The sequence below is a fragment of the Rhincodon typus genome, chromosome 17 (assembly GCF_021869965.1).
Source record: "Rhincodon typus isolate 14 chromosome 17, sRhiTyp1.1, whole genome shotgun sequence".
Classification (NCBI taxonomy): Eukaryota; Metazoa; Chordata; class Chondrichthyes; order Orectolobiformes; family Rhincodontidae; genus Rhincodon; species Rhincodon typus.
This window is the reverse complement of record NC_063348.1, coordinates 13290365-13305565: the sequence shown is the minus strand read 5'-3', so window position 1 is coordinate 13305565 and position 15201 is coordinate 13290365. Positions and strand designations below refer to the sequence as shown.

The 15201-nt window shown below is 44.5% G+C and overlaps 1 protein-coding gene across 1 annotated transcript in view; it reads right to left on the bottom strand.

The window, feature by feature from the left end:
- The window catches only part of slc1a2a (solute carrier family 1 member 2a), a 113747-nt gene that overhangs the window by 12556 nt on the left and 85990 nt on the right, over window positions 1–15201 (bottom strand). The window contains exons 6-9 of the mRNA XM_048607237.1: window positions 8825–8990; window positions 6617–6743; window positions 2748–2981; window positions 926–1120 (exon numbers count right to left, since the gene is read on the bottom strand). Of these exons, the coding sequence (XP_048463194.1) occupies window positions 926–1120; window positions 2748–2981; window positions 6617–6743; window positions 8825–8990 (722 nt within the window). The remainder of the gene's footprint in view (window positions 1–925; window positions 1121–2747; window positions 2982–6616; window positions 6744–8824; window positions 8991–15201) is intronic.

The window sequence follows — 15201 nt, the reverse complement described above, 5'->3', positions numbered from 1 at the left end:
TGATTATGAAGTTATGAAGACAGGGTTGGTTAAAATGAACTGGGGAACTAGTTTTAAAGGTAGACGGCAGATATGCAGTGACAGCCTTTTAAGGAGATATTTAATAACTCTTGGCAAAGATTTACCCAAATGAAAAAGACTGAGGAGGATCCATCATTAATGGATAACCAAGGAAATTCACTGAAAGAAACACTGTACAACTTCAAGGCAGATCAGAAGATTAGACAGATTATAAAAACCAGAAAAAAAACTGATTAAAAATTAATAAAGAGGAAGATGTTACAGTCTGAGGGAAAGCTAGCTCGAAATTTGGCACCAGATCAACAAGCATTCACTCCCTCCACCACCGACGCTCAGTAACAGCAGTGTGTACTATCTGCATGATGCACTGCAGAAATTCACCAAAGATCCTCAGACAGCACCTTCTAAACTCATGACCACTTCCATCCAGAAGGATAAGGGCAGCAGACACATGGGAACACCACCCCCTGCAGGTTCCCCTCCAAGCCACTCACTATCCTGATTTGGAAATATGTCACCGTTCCTTCAGCGTCACCGGGTCAAAATCCTCGAAATCTCTCCCGAGCAACATTGTGGATCTACCTACAGCACATGGACAGAAACGGTTCAAGGAGGCAGTTCACAACAGAGATGTTGAGAGTCCTAGGCTAAGCAGTGCTGCTTGAACCTTCGGCGAGGTTGCACACTGAGACAATCTCCATAAAAAGTATAGTTTGCACGCTGGTCCCTCAGACGTGACTTTCCACAGGTTCAAATAGAAGAAAATCTGGTGGTTTGGGATGACTGTAATTTTGGATTTCAGTGGGAAAAGATGATATTGTTACCTGATTCACGAGAAAACCAGTAAATGGACAGTGCTTTCCACTGTTGTGAAGAGGACAAAAAGAAGTGCTTTCAAACCCACCTCACTGTCACTATCTGTCCAGCATCCAAGTGAATATTGTTCATCTGGGCAATGAATATAGCAGCCACAGCCTCGTAGAGAGCAGTTCCATCCATGTTGATGGTCGCTCCGACGGGAAGGACAAAGCGGGTCACTCGTTTGTCAATTCCCAGATTTTCCTCCAGGCAGCGGAACGTGACTGGCAGAGTGCCAGCACTGTGAAAAAAAAAACAACAACACATTGATACAATTATATCCATCTAACATCACCATCAGCTTCATATCCATTAACCTGTCGTCCCACTTTGCCATTACCTAAGGGTCAGCTCTTCTGTATAACCTGCTCCTGTCTTCTCAATTCCATTCTACTTAACCTGCATACCTTTCTCACCTCCCTGATGCTGGTTTCCTGTTCCTTACTCCATGTTCCACATTGCTCTTAGCTTTTTGCTTTCTCCTTCATGCTCCATCCTGTCTGATGCCTGCTCTCGACTAACCCAGCATTTTCTGGTTCCTTTCCTCAGGCTCTGCCTGGATTATGTCTGGAATTTCCAGGTTAGGTCCAAAGCCTGGCTCACCTGGATGAGTGTGATTGCCAATGTGTTTAATAATTCTAAAGCCATTACTCCTGTCCCTCAATTTATTTGTGTAACTGGTCATTGTCCTTGCTACCATCTAGGGGATTGTGTTGAATTCCTGGACACCGTGGAAGAATCTGAGAAACCTGGAAACCATGTGCCTATTGTGAATTTGCATACAGTATTTGATGTTTGTAAAATGACGGAGGGATGGAGGAAGAGTGCATGGTCCCTTTAAAGGATGATGTGTTTTTTTCTAGGCTTGGAGATTTTTAAAAAATGTGCAGGTGCACAGAGAGCTCCTGAAATTAAAACATTGAATCAAAAGGCTGATGGTTAGAAACCCAGGCAGTAGTCTTGTTTTGTTAGCAAGGCAACCAGTTTGAATATCAACCAATTAATTTAGACCAGGCACTTAGAAACTAAAAAACAATTAAAATTTAAACCTGATGGTTTTGACAACCTAGGACCAATCTTATTGTAAGAAATTAATAGGTCATCAAAGGTATAAAAGAAGAGGGCATTTGAAAATCAGTGTGAGAGTGAACTGCCATCTGAAACGAAACTCACTGGCTCTCACAGGAATCTTTAAGCTCTCAGAGTAAGCACCATTTAAATAAAGGTACCATGGCACTCTTAGCTAAATTCCTGACACAAGAATTCGATGGAGAAAGGTGTTCCTGACCGCAGAACGGCAGTGAAGGCAAAGAACATTCCTGAAGATTTATCCTGACTGTAATTTCGAGAGATTAAGTTTTAATTTTTTTTATAAATTTGGTTTATATAAGTGGTACATGTATCTATTGGAATAGCATACCATTGGAATTTTATTTTATTCGGGAACAGTTAGTAGTTAAGGGGGAATTGTTCGGTTTGTTAGTAGTTCTGTTAATTTGTTAACTGTTAGAGCTAGATAAATAAATTGTTACTTGTTGATTGTAGAGTGACTATCAGGAGTTCATTTTATTTCATCTCTCCTTTATAACAGATTGGGAGGTGAGAGGCAGGTTATACCACTTTTCACAGATCCTCTAACAGATTATAAGGCGAGGTCAGCTTCTCTGGGTGTTTCGGTTTTAATTATCAGGGAGGTGTTGACCTCCCTTCTGCTTTGTAACAGTGCCATTATATCCTCTAGTGACCCTTCCTCCTGTACACTGTGGAAGCTGGATCTGTTCAGCTCATATTCAGACCCCTCTAATTCAAACAAACATTTTCCCTTTTCCCTGATAAAAACAACAAACAGCAACATATTGTCGTAGTACCTGGAAGCAGTCCCTAAGGCAGTGATCCAGGCCTGGAAGATGCCTGCTAAGAATAAGAAAGGATTTTTTCTCGTGACCACAAAATATATCAGAGGCAAGATGATGCCTCCGTGGATGATCAGCCCTGTGATGACAGTCACCATGTACATGCCCAGTTGCCTAGCAACGACCTCCAAGTCTTTAATGGCCACAATCTTTCCACAGATTAGGCAGGCGATACCAAAGGGCGAGTACCTTTAATAACACAAAGGAAAACATTAAAGGTTAGAGCTCAGAGAGGACCTTCAAAGATTAGCACCTGTTGTGGGTCAGTGGTAGCACTCTGACCTCTGAGTCAAAAGGTCATGCCTCACTCTCAGGAATTTGGTATGAAACATGGCCAATACACAGGCACAGGTGAAATGTTCAACTGCGGGCCTGAGATGAATGTCTGACTCCTGTTCTTATACTTGCTGTCCTGGCTGTGTGCAAGTACTCTGCCTTATTATTAACATTTTATTTTATATCATCGCATGTATGCTCCCCCTCCCTCTCAGGGGAACAGTGGCAAAGGTATAGGATTATAACCTACACCATGAATATACCAAGTCCAGGCATGCGATTTGAAACTGGAACATCAGAGTAGAGACACTGACCCTCTCCCACCAAGACCTCCATAGCCATATCATGAAGGCTGTAACATCATGGGGTATATTTCCTGAGCATGCCCAATGTCAGAATGCTGTATTAGAACACAGGCTAACAGCAGTATGGTGCAGTCCCTAACCCACTGCAAATTCTCGTCTCTACTTTATCTATTATTTACCATCGGTTCCCTGTGCATGATGAAGATTAATAGCCAGGAAATTTCAGCAAATAACTCCCAACAAGCTCAGAGACTATGGAAGGTTTTTTAGGTGAAAGTCAGTACCGAAATTCTTTTGAACATTATACTTATCAAATTTAACGACCTCATGTTGAATTCAAAACAATGTTCCCTGGTTTCAGAATCTTTTAATCACCCAACTGAGGGGACCAGGGATGTTGTGACCTTGGTCAAAAAGAATAAGGAAGCATATGTAAGATGTGGGAGGATGGGAACTGACAAAGCCCTTGAAATATATAAGGAAAGTAGGAAAGGACTTAATCAAGGAAATTGAAGGGCTAAAAAGGGTAATGAAAAGTCATTAGCAAACAGGATTAAGGAGAATCCCAAGGCCTTTTATACATATATAAAAAAACAAGATGGTAGCCAGGGAAAGGGTTGGCCCACTCAAGGACAAAGGAGGGAATCCATGTGTGGAGCCGGAAGAGGTAGGTGAGGTCTTAAATGAATACTTTGTGTTGGTATTCACCAAAGAGACGGAATTGGTGGAGGATAATCTCGGGATAGGCTGTGTTGATTTTCTAAGCCGAGTTGCTGTTAAAAAGGAAGAGGTGTGTTTTATGTCTTAAAAGTATTAAGGTATATAATTCCCTGCATTCTGATGGGATCTATCCTAGCATATTGAGGGAGGCAAAAGAACAAATTGCTGGAGCATTGATGGACATCTTTCTATCCTCTTAGGCCACAGGTGAGGTCCCCAGAGGACTGGAGAATAGTTAGTGTTGTCCCACTGTTTAAGAAGGGTAGCAGGGTAATCAAGGAAATTACAGACCTGTGAGCTTCACATTGGTGGTAGGGGAATTATTGGAAAAGATTCTCAGGGACAAGATCTATACGCATTTAGAAGCAAACGGACTGATTAGTGATAAACAGCATGGTTCTGTATGGGGGAAGTCATGCCTCACTAACTTGATAGAGTTTTATGAGGAGGTGAAGAGATAATTGATGAGGGAAAAGCAGTCGATGTTGTCTACATGGACTTCAGTAAAGCCTTTGACAAGGTCTCTCATGGCAGACTGGTACAAAAGGTGAAGTCACATGGTATCAGGGTGAGCTGACAAGATGGATACAGAACTGGCTTAGTCATAGGAGACAGAGGGTAGCAATGAAAGGATGCTTTTCAAAATGCAGGGCTGTGACTACTGGTGTTCCACAGGGATCAGTGCAGGGACATCTTCTGTTCATGGTCTATATAAATGATTTAGAAGAAATCTTAGATTGTCTAATTAGCACGTTAATGGTTGATACAAAGATTGGTGAAGTTGCAGATAATGAGGAGGATTGTCAGAGGCTACAGCGGGATATAGATCAGTTAGAGGCATGGGCAGAAAAATAGCAGATGGTGTTTAATCTGGACAGATGTGAGGTAATGCATTTTGGAAGGTCAGGTACAGGTGGAAATTATAGCGAATGGCAGAACACTTAGGAGTATTGTTATGCAGAGGGATCTGGGTGTGCAGTCCACAGATCATTGAAGGTGGTAGCACAGGTCGATAAGGTTGTAAAAATGGACTATGGCATGCTTGCCTTCATTGGAAGGGGCATTGAGTATAAGGATAGACAAGTTATGCTGCAGCGTTATGGAACTTTAGTTCGGCCACACTTGGAATATTGCATACAGTTCTGGTCACCACACTACATGAAGGATGTGGATGCTTTGGAGAGGGCTCAAGAAAAGATTTACCAGGATGTTGCTTGGCATGGGGGATTTTAGCTATGAAGGAAGGTTGGAAAGAATGGGTTTGTTTTCACTAGAACGCAGGAGGTTGAGGGGCGACGTGATAGACACACACACTCACTCACACAACTCACCCTGGCACACACACATTCACTCCCCCTCTCACACACACACACACACACACCCAATGGGCAGTTTGGAGGGGTGTGGTGTCAGGGGTTTTGAGGTTAAAACCAGCAGAGGAGGGGAGGGGGTAAGTGTGCCATTCAGGGGAGTACTATGCCAATCGTTTGGGGTGCAGGAGTTGTCAGGAACAGGGGGAAATCACTTCAGCCTCTGGAAATGTCAGCTCCCAGGTCTCAGGTCTGGGAGGGCTCAGGCCAGTGGGTTATAAGGGGTATATCTGGTCCGAGTGGAATTATCAGGAGAGGCTAGTTGGATTGCTGGGGGGGGGGATCAGGATGGGGAGGGGGGATAATGTTCCAGCTGGAGACCAGGATGTGTCATCTTCAGAGGTCAAGCCCACAGTGACAGTTGTGCGGGGGTTGGATTCAGGTCTCCAGTGGACAATGGGATCATATTGGGCGGTGGTTCTATCGGGGTAGGGTGATGGTCAGGGGTCCGGGAGAGTATTTGGTTCTGGAGGCAGTGGGATTCAGTCGAAGGGTTGAGTCTGGCATTCAGTTTAATAGTCATCCAGGAGTTGGAGAAGGTTTCAATCCAGTAACTTTTCCTGGATCACTATTAGCTTCACCTCACTTTGCATTCTCTGACTTTAATGGACTGTTTCCATTCCCATGGAGTCAGTGGTGTTTGAGATGCCTCATGGCCCTGGTGAGCATCTCCAGTCAATACAGGTCCAACCATTCACTGGTCATCGAGATATCGGGGCCGAGTTGTTGTTGCAAATTCATATCTTCCAACCAGGGAAGAAAGTTAACACTTATAACCAAGCCCATTAGACTGATTTCAGACAGATGCATCTATACATTCACAGGAACACTAAATCTTTAAGAAATGCCATTGATTAGATCAGACAAAACTCTCAACCAACGGCTGGGGAACCTTTAACATTAATTGAAATGTCAGTGACCCTGACACATTAAACATTTTTAGCTGAAAGAAAAGTGGCATGAGGTAAGGTTGGCAAAATGGCTCCCCTTTAAAAGTGAACAATTCGTTACAATTTAATTAACATCGAAAGTCATCCGAAGCAGGAAGATGTTGATGTTCTTCTGGCCGTGCAGAGTCCATTCTTGAGATTAACTGTGATGATTAGAAACAGACTGGTTCTTTAACCAAAGAGAATACTGGTGCAGTTCTTACCACATGATCATTATCACCAACTTCATGACAATCTCATTGAGGATGTTGAAGAATTCCACCATCAGCCTTGCCTTCTCCCCCATTTTCCCCATTGCGATACCGAAGGCAATAAAAAATCCAATTAGACCTAAAAAGGGGGCGAACCACAATTGTGTTGAGACTGGGAAAACATGGCTCTCTAAAGAGATGTCACTAGCTCATACAAACGTGTACACAATCCTGACAAAGAGTTTTTCAAGTGGGAGAACTTCTCGGGGAGATTCAGAAACGGGGATTCACCGAAAGGTTAACCATAGGCTGTATTCACAATACATTAACAAAGAAACAAAATGCTGCATGGATTGGTGCTGGGGGTTTCAGCTATTTATAAAGTATATTAGATGAGTTTAATGAAGGGATTGGGAGTACCGTGTCCAAGTTGCCGATATACAAAGCTAGGTGAGAAAGTAAGATGTGGGGAGGACACAGAGTTACGGAGACAATACTTACCATGACCGGAAGAATAGACAAACAGATTTTTTTAAATGATGAGAAACAATTAAGTGTTCATGTTGAGTCAGATTTGCGTCAGTGTACATTAAACTAAGAAAGTTAGACAGACAGGTGGAACAAGTGACCAGGTGAGAGCTTGGGCTTTAGTGCAAGGGGACTGGGATGCAAAGGGAGGAGGTCAGGCACAGGGCTATGGTGTGTCCACAACTGGAGCACAGTACATGGTTTTAGTCACCATGTCTAAGGAAGGGGATATGTGTCTCACAGGGGATGGCACGATGGCTCAGTGGTTAGCACTGCTGCCTCACAGTGCCAGGGACCCCGGTTAAATTCTAGCCTCAGGCAATGGTCTGTGTGGAGTTTGCACATTCTCTCCGTGTCTACATGGGTTTCCTCCCACAGTCCAGGGATGTGCAGGCTGGGTAGATTAGCCACGGGAAATGCAGGGTTACGGGGATAGGGTGGGTCTGGGTGGGATGATCTTCAGAGTGTTGGTGCAGACATGATGGGCCAAATGGTCTGCTTGCGTGCTGCTGGGATTCTATAAATGAGAACACACTTGATTAATTTCTGGAAATGAGAAGGTTGTCTGTTGAGGGGAGATTGGAGAAACATAGACACGTGCTCTGCAGTTTGGAGGTGATTTTCTTTGAAGCCTACTCAATTGTGGGAGGGTTTAAAGGGGTACATGCTGAGCAGTTATTTCCTGGATAAAAAATTCAGAACGAGGAGGCACTCTTTCAGAGACAGGGGTTGGCCACTCTGGCTTGAGATGAAGAGAAAGTTCTCTGCTCAGCAGAGTGTGAATTGTGGAAATTCTCCACTCCAGAGAGTTGAGGATGCTAACTCTTTAAGGCTGAGGGAGGCAGACTGCAGGCAGTCGAATGCAAGTGGGTGGTCAGTGCCCTATGAGACCCAGCCAGGACATTATTGCATAATATTGGAGCCATCTAGGGTCAGATGGAAACAGTGGGAGAGCAGAGCCACAGAACCGGACATATTCTGCAGAAGTAGTGGCACACTAGCAGCAAGAGAGAGCGACATCCATTTACATTGCAGTTGATTAAATCAGTATCTCTCAGGCCTTCCTGTACACAGAGATTTACACATTAACGTATGCCTCACACCCTGACTGGAAGGTACACCATGTCTGTCAATATGACAAATTCCACTCAGGACATTGCGTCAATGTGTATGTTTTAGTAGAGGTTTCTCTACACTCACATATAAGTGAGGGAATGAGACTGCAAACCACCAGGTGTGTAGGTATGTCAGGATCTCTCAGTCCCTATGGGTGATATATATTTACACCTATGGGCAGCATGGTGGTTTAATGGTTAGCACCCGCTGCCTCACAATGCCAGGGGCCTGAGTTTGATTCTACCCTGGGGTGATGGTCTGTGTGGAGTTTACACATTCCCTCCATTTTTGCATTGGTTTCCTCCCACAGTCCAAAGGAGGGATAGGGTTGGAGGGTGGGACGCTCTTCGAAGTGTCGGTGTGGACTCGATGGGCTGAATGGCCTGCTTCCACACCATAGGGGCTCAATATCAGCGGGACAGAGCATGAATAATACTGGGTGGGGAACAGTGGAAGTGTGTCTGGGGAGGCCTAGACTTTATAGAGAGGTGCTGCATAAGGCCAACATTTTGTTCCCTCATTTAAATATCTGGTACTCCGTAAGATGCAGAAAGACAACTGCTGAAGTGATCCTACCCAACACATTCATGCCATCCTTGAACTGCAAGCTCTTTGTAACAGTGAAACTGGGCCCCTCTGACTCTGCCAGAGTTTCATTCACTGCCTCCAGGAGGAGGCCAGTGAGGTTCGAAACATTTCTAGCTTCAGGAGGATTCTCCACCTTCTTGGTCACTGTTTGTATCTATTGGAGGAAAGAAGGCAAGTTAATGGCAAGATAAGAATAATTGTGTCCACATCAGAAACTTCCTGGATTTTAAAACATGGAGCTTTCAGACGAATGTTCAGGCTGGAAGGGTCAGTGTAGCCTTGATGGGCCGAATGGCCTGCTTCCACACTGTAGGCATTCTATGATTCCATGAGTGTTCAGAGGTTGGAAGTGTGCTCAGTGAATCATATTGGATTGAGTGGAGTCGCAGGTAAACAGGATAGTGAAGGAGGCATTTAGTATGCTTGCCTTTATCGGTCAATGCATTGAGTATAGGAGTTGGAATGTCATGTTGAGGCTGTATGGGACATTGGTTAGGTCGCTTTTGGAATATTACATGCAATTCTGGTTTTCCTGCTATAGGAAGAATGTTGTTAAACTTGAAAGGGTTCAGAAAAGATTTACAAGGACAGTGCCAGGGTTGGAGGGTTTGAGCTGTAGGGAGAGGCTGAATAGACTGAGGCTATTTTCCCTGGAGCGTTGGAGGCTGAGGGGTGACCTAATAGAAGTTTGTAAAATCATGAGGGGCATGGATAGGGTGAATAGACAAGGTCTTTTCCCCAGGGTAGGGGAGTCTAAAACTAGAGGGCATAGGTTTAAAGTGAGAAGGGTAAGATTTAAAAGTGACCCAAGGGGAAACTTTTTCACACAGAGGGTGGTGTGTGTATGGAATGAGCTTCCAGAGGAAGTGGTGGAAGCTGTTACAATCACAACACTTAAACATCTGGATGGGTATATAAATAGAAAGGATTGAGAGGGAAATGGGCCAAATGCTGGCAAATGGGACTAGATTAACTTAGGATATCTGGTCAGCATGGATGAATTGGACCGAAGGGTATGTTTCCATGCTACACAGCTCTATGATTATGACTAAGCAACAGATCACTGTTACTGCGCTAACCAGTTTTTAAACTGACATTTGGACAGAACCTGTTATTCCTCCTGCCATCCATTTACTATTCCTTCTGACCTTCTGCTCTCTGATGCTGAACATTCCATACTTAGCAAAGGTTTTCGTTTTATCCCTTTGAATTTCAGGCATAACATGATGTTGAACTCTTCTTCCAATACCTTCGCCTCCGTATCCATTTCTTTGGACAAGAGTTATTTCTGCGTCTCACAGACCCCTTTGCCCACCTACAGTACTCTCCCACTACCCAGAACCCTCCTACTAGCCTTTTATCTGCATTTGACATGTCCACTGAGAACAGTCAACGTGACACTGGTCGCCTCAATTTCTCTGCACGCCCCCCCTTACCTATTCCCATCTATCCTCCTGGGAACTGCCTGCACTCCATCCTCTCAAATCCAACCCTGACTTTGTAATTAAGCCTGCTGAGAATTGGTGATACCGTTGTTGTCTGGATTTCTGACCTCTACATTGCAGAGGCTGAGTGCCAACTATCAGATATCTGGGGAGGCAATGGCCTAGTGGTATTATCGCTGGACTGTTAATCCAGCGACCCAGATAACATTCTTGGGACCTGGGTTCAAATCCAGCCATGGCAGATGGTGGAATTTAAACTCAATAAAATATCTGGAATTAAGAATCTAACAATGACCATGAATCCATTGTCAATTGTGGGGGAAAAACCCATCTGGTTCACTAATGTCCTTTAGGGAAAGAAACTGCCATCCTTACCTGGTCTGGCCTACATGTGACTCCAGACCCACAGCAATGTGGTTGACTCTGAACTGCCCTCTGGGCAATTAGGGATGGACAATAAATGCTGTCAAGCCAGCAACATCCTCATCCCACTAATGAATAAAGGATCTCCTCCTATCTCCCCATGGACCATGCCCCTACCATGGAACATCAGGCTATTGTGTCCCATCTGGTCACCAAATGCATTTCATCGGGTGCTTCCCCTTTCCCCCTTTGCCTCCAAGCTGATAGTCTCCCAGTCCCGCACAGCTCACTTCTACCTCCTTCACAAAGACCACCCAAACCTATTGTTTCTGCCTGCTCCTGCCCCACAGAAGTCATCTCTTCCTTCCTTGACTCGGTTTTTTTCTTCCCTTGCACAGTCCCTGCCCACTTACATCCATGATTCCCCTGACCCTTTACACCAGTTTCAGAATTTCCAGTTTGCGGATTCCAGCAGCCTCCTCTTTACCATGGACGTGCAATCCCTTCACACATCTGTCCCCCACCAGGATGGTCTCAGGGCTCTCCGCTTCTTCCTGGAAAAATTCCCTCAACTGTCCCCACCCACCAGCATCCTCCTATACTTGGCTGAGCTCATCCTCACCCTGAACAAGTTATCTTTAAGCTTCTCTCTTTTTTTTCAGGTCAGAGGTGTTGCCATGGGTACCTGTACGGGCCCCGGCCACGCCTGTCTCTTTGTGGGGTATGTGGAACATTCCTTGGTCCAGTCCTATTCCTGCTCTCACCCATAACTCTTTCTCCGATATATTCACTACAAACCTACCAACTCCCACAGTTATCTTAACAATACATGCTTACACCCTGCTTCCTGCGCAGACTCTAGTCCATTCTCCCAGTTCCTTCGTCTCAGTCACATATGTTCTGATGATGCTTACTTCGACAAGGGACCCTCCGAAATGTCCACCTTCTTCCTCAACCGAGGATTCCCCAGCATCATAATTGACAGGGCCCTCAGCCACGTCTGCCCCATCTCCCACATTTCCGCCCTCACTCCCTCTCTTCCAACCCGCAACAGCGATAGGGTTCTCCTTGTCCTCACCTACCATCCCACCAGCATCCACATCCAGAGGATCATTAGCTGCCATTTCCACCACGGCTAGACACATATTCCCCTCCCTTCCTTGTCAGCTTTCCACAGCGACCACTCCCTCTGGGACACCCTGGCCCACTCCACCTTCCCTCCCAACACCTGCCCCCTACAGCCCCACGGCACCTTCCCCTGCAACTGCAGAAAGTGTAGCACCTGCCCATTTACTTCCTCCCTCCTCAGCGTCCAAGGGCCCAAACACATTTTCCAGGTGTAGCAGCACTTTACCTGCACTTCACTCAATCTAGTCTACTGCATTCGCTGTTCACAATGTGGTCTCTACACTGAGGAAATGAAGCAGCGCAGAACACCAACATTCTGTTCACAAAACAGACCCTGAGCTTCCAACTGACTGCCGCTTCAACACACTACCTTGTTCCCTGGCCAACATCTCTGTTTCAGGTTTGCTGCAGTGCTCCAGCGAAGCTCAGTGCAAGCTGAAAGGACAACACCTCATTTCCCACTTGGGAACCCTACAGCCTTCTGAATTCGATATTGAGTTTAGTAATTTTATTTTCGAGCACCTTCTCCCATGTCCTTACCCCAAATCTCATACACTAGACATGGGCTGCTACCGCAACTAACTTATTGTCAGCCACTAATGGTCCCCATTAGTAGCTGTTCATTTGCTCAGGTTGATCTTTACCCATTCATTTGTCTGCTTAATTGCTATTCTTTCTCTCTGGGCTCCATCTCCACCTACCATTTAGTCTTCCCCCCTCCTCTCAACCCATCATCAGCATGAATACCAATCTTTTCCTAGCTACCATCAGTTCTGAAGAAGGGTCACTGGACCCAAAATGCTATCTCTCATTTCTCTCCACAGGTGCTGACAGGCCTGCCAAGATTTTCCAGCAATTTCTGGTTTTGTTTTTGATTTCCAGCCACCGCAATTCTTCATCCTTTTCCCTCAATCAGCGGTCCACTGCACCGTGGTCTAATGTGAAATCTGTCAGATCATTGGAACAGGAGCAGGCTACCCCAGCCCCTGAAGCTTGTTTTGTCATTCAATCGGGCAATGACTTATCTCTACCCCAACCTCATTCGGCATCGTCAGCTCCAGGTCCCTTGATATCATTATCCATCAAAAATCTTTCAGATAATCTTGAAAGTTCCAACTGACTCAGGAAACATAACTGATGGGGACAGGTTGTTTCCCCTTCTGGGACAGTCTAAAACCAGAGGGTGCAATCTCCGAATAAAGGGTCACCTGTTTGAGACAAAGGTGAGGAGGAATTTCTTCTCTCAGAGGGTAGTCAATCTTGTGGAATTATTTGCTGCAGAGGACTGTTGAAGCTAGTCTTCAAGTATAATCAAGGCTGAGAGACTGATTTTTAATCAGTAATGAAATCAAGGGTTATGGGAATAAGGCAGGAAAGTGAAGTTGAGGACTATCAGATCAACCATGATCTCATTGAATGGTGGAGCAGACTTGATGGACAGAATGTCTGCTCTGCTTCACATCTTACGATCTTCTGAGAGAGAGATTTCTGGAATTCCTCTCCACACAGTTTGATAAAGCATTTTTTTAAATTATTTGACTGTCTGTTCTTCTTGTAAGATTATAACTTTTTGGTAGGGACTCCCAAACTACTGGAGTTGCTCTGGATTGAATCTAATCCAGCGTTCCATCTCATTCTTTTTTCTTGCACATGGACCTCGATGGTCTGTGCATGGCAGAAATGTTTGGAACCAGAAGTCAATTCTGTGCAGATTGCCTGGCGCAGAACATTAGAGCGACTGTGTACAGAGCTGCCCCGCTCCAAGGGAACATTGGTCAAATGCCTTCCTCATATTAAACACCTCGATCACTCTCAATCTTCTACATCCAAAGGCATACAAACTAAGTTCATGCAACCTGGCCAAATCATTTCACCTGTTAAATTCTGAAGTCACACTCGTTGTGCTGATTGTGTTATTTAACTTAGGTTTGCGGGTCTGCGATGCAGAGTGATGTCAAGACCGTGGGTTCAGTTCCTGCACTGGCTGAGGTTACCATGAAGGGGTCTCCTTCTCAGACCCACGCTTCACCTCAGGTTAAATCACAACCAGTCCTCTCTGTCTCTAATGAGAGAGCTGCCCTATGTTCTGGTAAGACTATGACAATCATAGCTTTTTTAGCTTACTAATGTAGGATTATCGAGTGTTAGACATTGTATGGGTGACCTGTACCTGTCTACGTAAGGTAGGTTGTACCTGACCACACTAAGCGCCTCATGCCTGTTTACAAGATGACAGACAGAAACTAAGCAAAACTAAGCAGCCTACTCACACACTGAAATACAATGGTACCGTTGAACAGAACTGCTAGAAGGTCAGTAAAGGAATGCTGTATGTTCCCATCTGAGACAGTTCTGAAAGAAGGAAGCCTTAGGACAGGTAAATGACCAATTCCAGCTTTATTAATGAAAGGATGATTGTGCCAGTAAATTAATTAATGTCAGCTACTAGATTAGGTCCTTCATCAGCTGCAAGGACAACAGCTAAAGTTATTTTGTAGTAAATAGTTGCCTCTTTGAAGCTACCTGCAATATTAAATAGTTTTGAGGTAAAAATGCCCGAATCATAGAAGTTGGTTTCAATACATAACCAGGTTATAATACAAGCCTTAAAAAAACATTTAGGCTTAGATGTAAAGATTATCTAGCCTTAGAAGACACCTTCTCTTATGCCCTGAACAAGACAGATTGATCACAACCCATAAATTACAAAATGCTGACACTACTGTAGTAGTGTATAAGTAGTTGTATAACGTTTTACACTTATAATTAACTTTACAACAGAAGTTAACCTTACAGGAATTAGTAAAAACTAACTGACTTTTTATTTTTACATTATGTAATTGGGACAGTAGGAAAATAAAAGGAGTAACTGAATGTGATAAAAGACAGCACCAAAACACAGTGGGTAATAGAATTCAAGCTGTCCTTACAGATAAACAAGCCTGAGAAAGACCCAACGGAGTATAGCCTTAAACTTTTGGAATGCAAATGAATAGGATGCGTAGCTAATAGCATAAGATTACGGGAGCCTGGGGCTGTCCATGGAAGCGCCCAACATTGCTCAGATGCCCCATAGGATTGGGTGTTTGGATTAGGGGGAAGGACAGTGACTATGTTGTATTTGATTACTGTAATACAAAATGTATAAAAATGCTGTATTTGTTTGTAAAAGCAGAGGGTGTGTCATTGATCTATCTTGTGAAGCCAGATTTGGAGGAAGATCCTTTAGCCCTCTCCCCGCATAAATCGGTTTCTGCTTGAATAAACACCTTCCACTTGCCTGAATCCTGCCTGCCCTCTGAGTCTTTGTCCCAGGTCAAGAAAAACGCTCCTACAGATTGGCGCTTCGAGCAGGGTGCCCTGCCTGAAGCTGGTACACCCTGGGCCATGGTCTGGGTAAGTATGTTCATTTACTACCCTTTTTAGCTA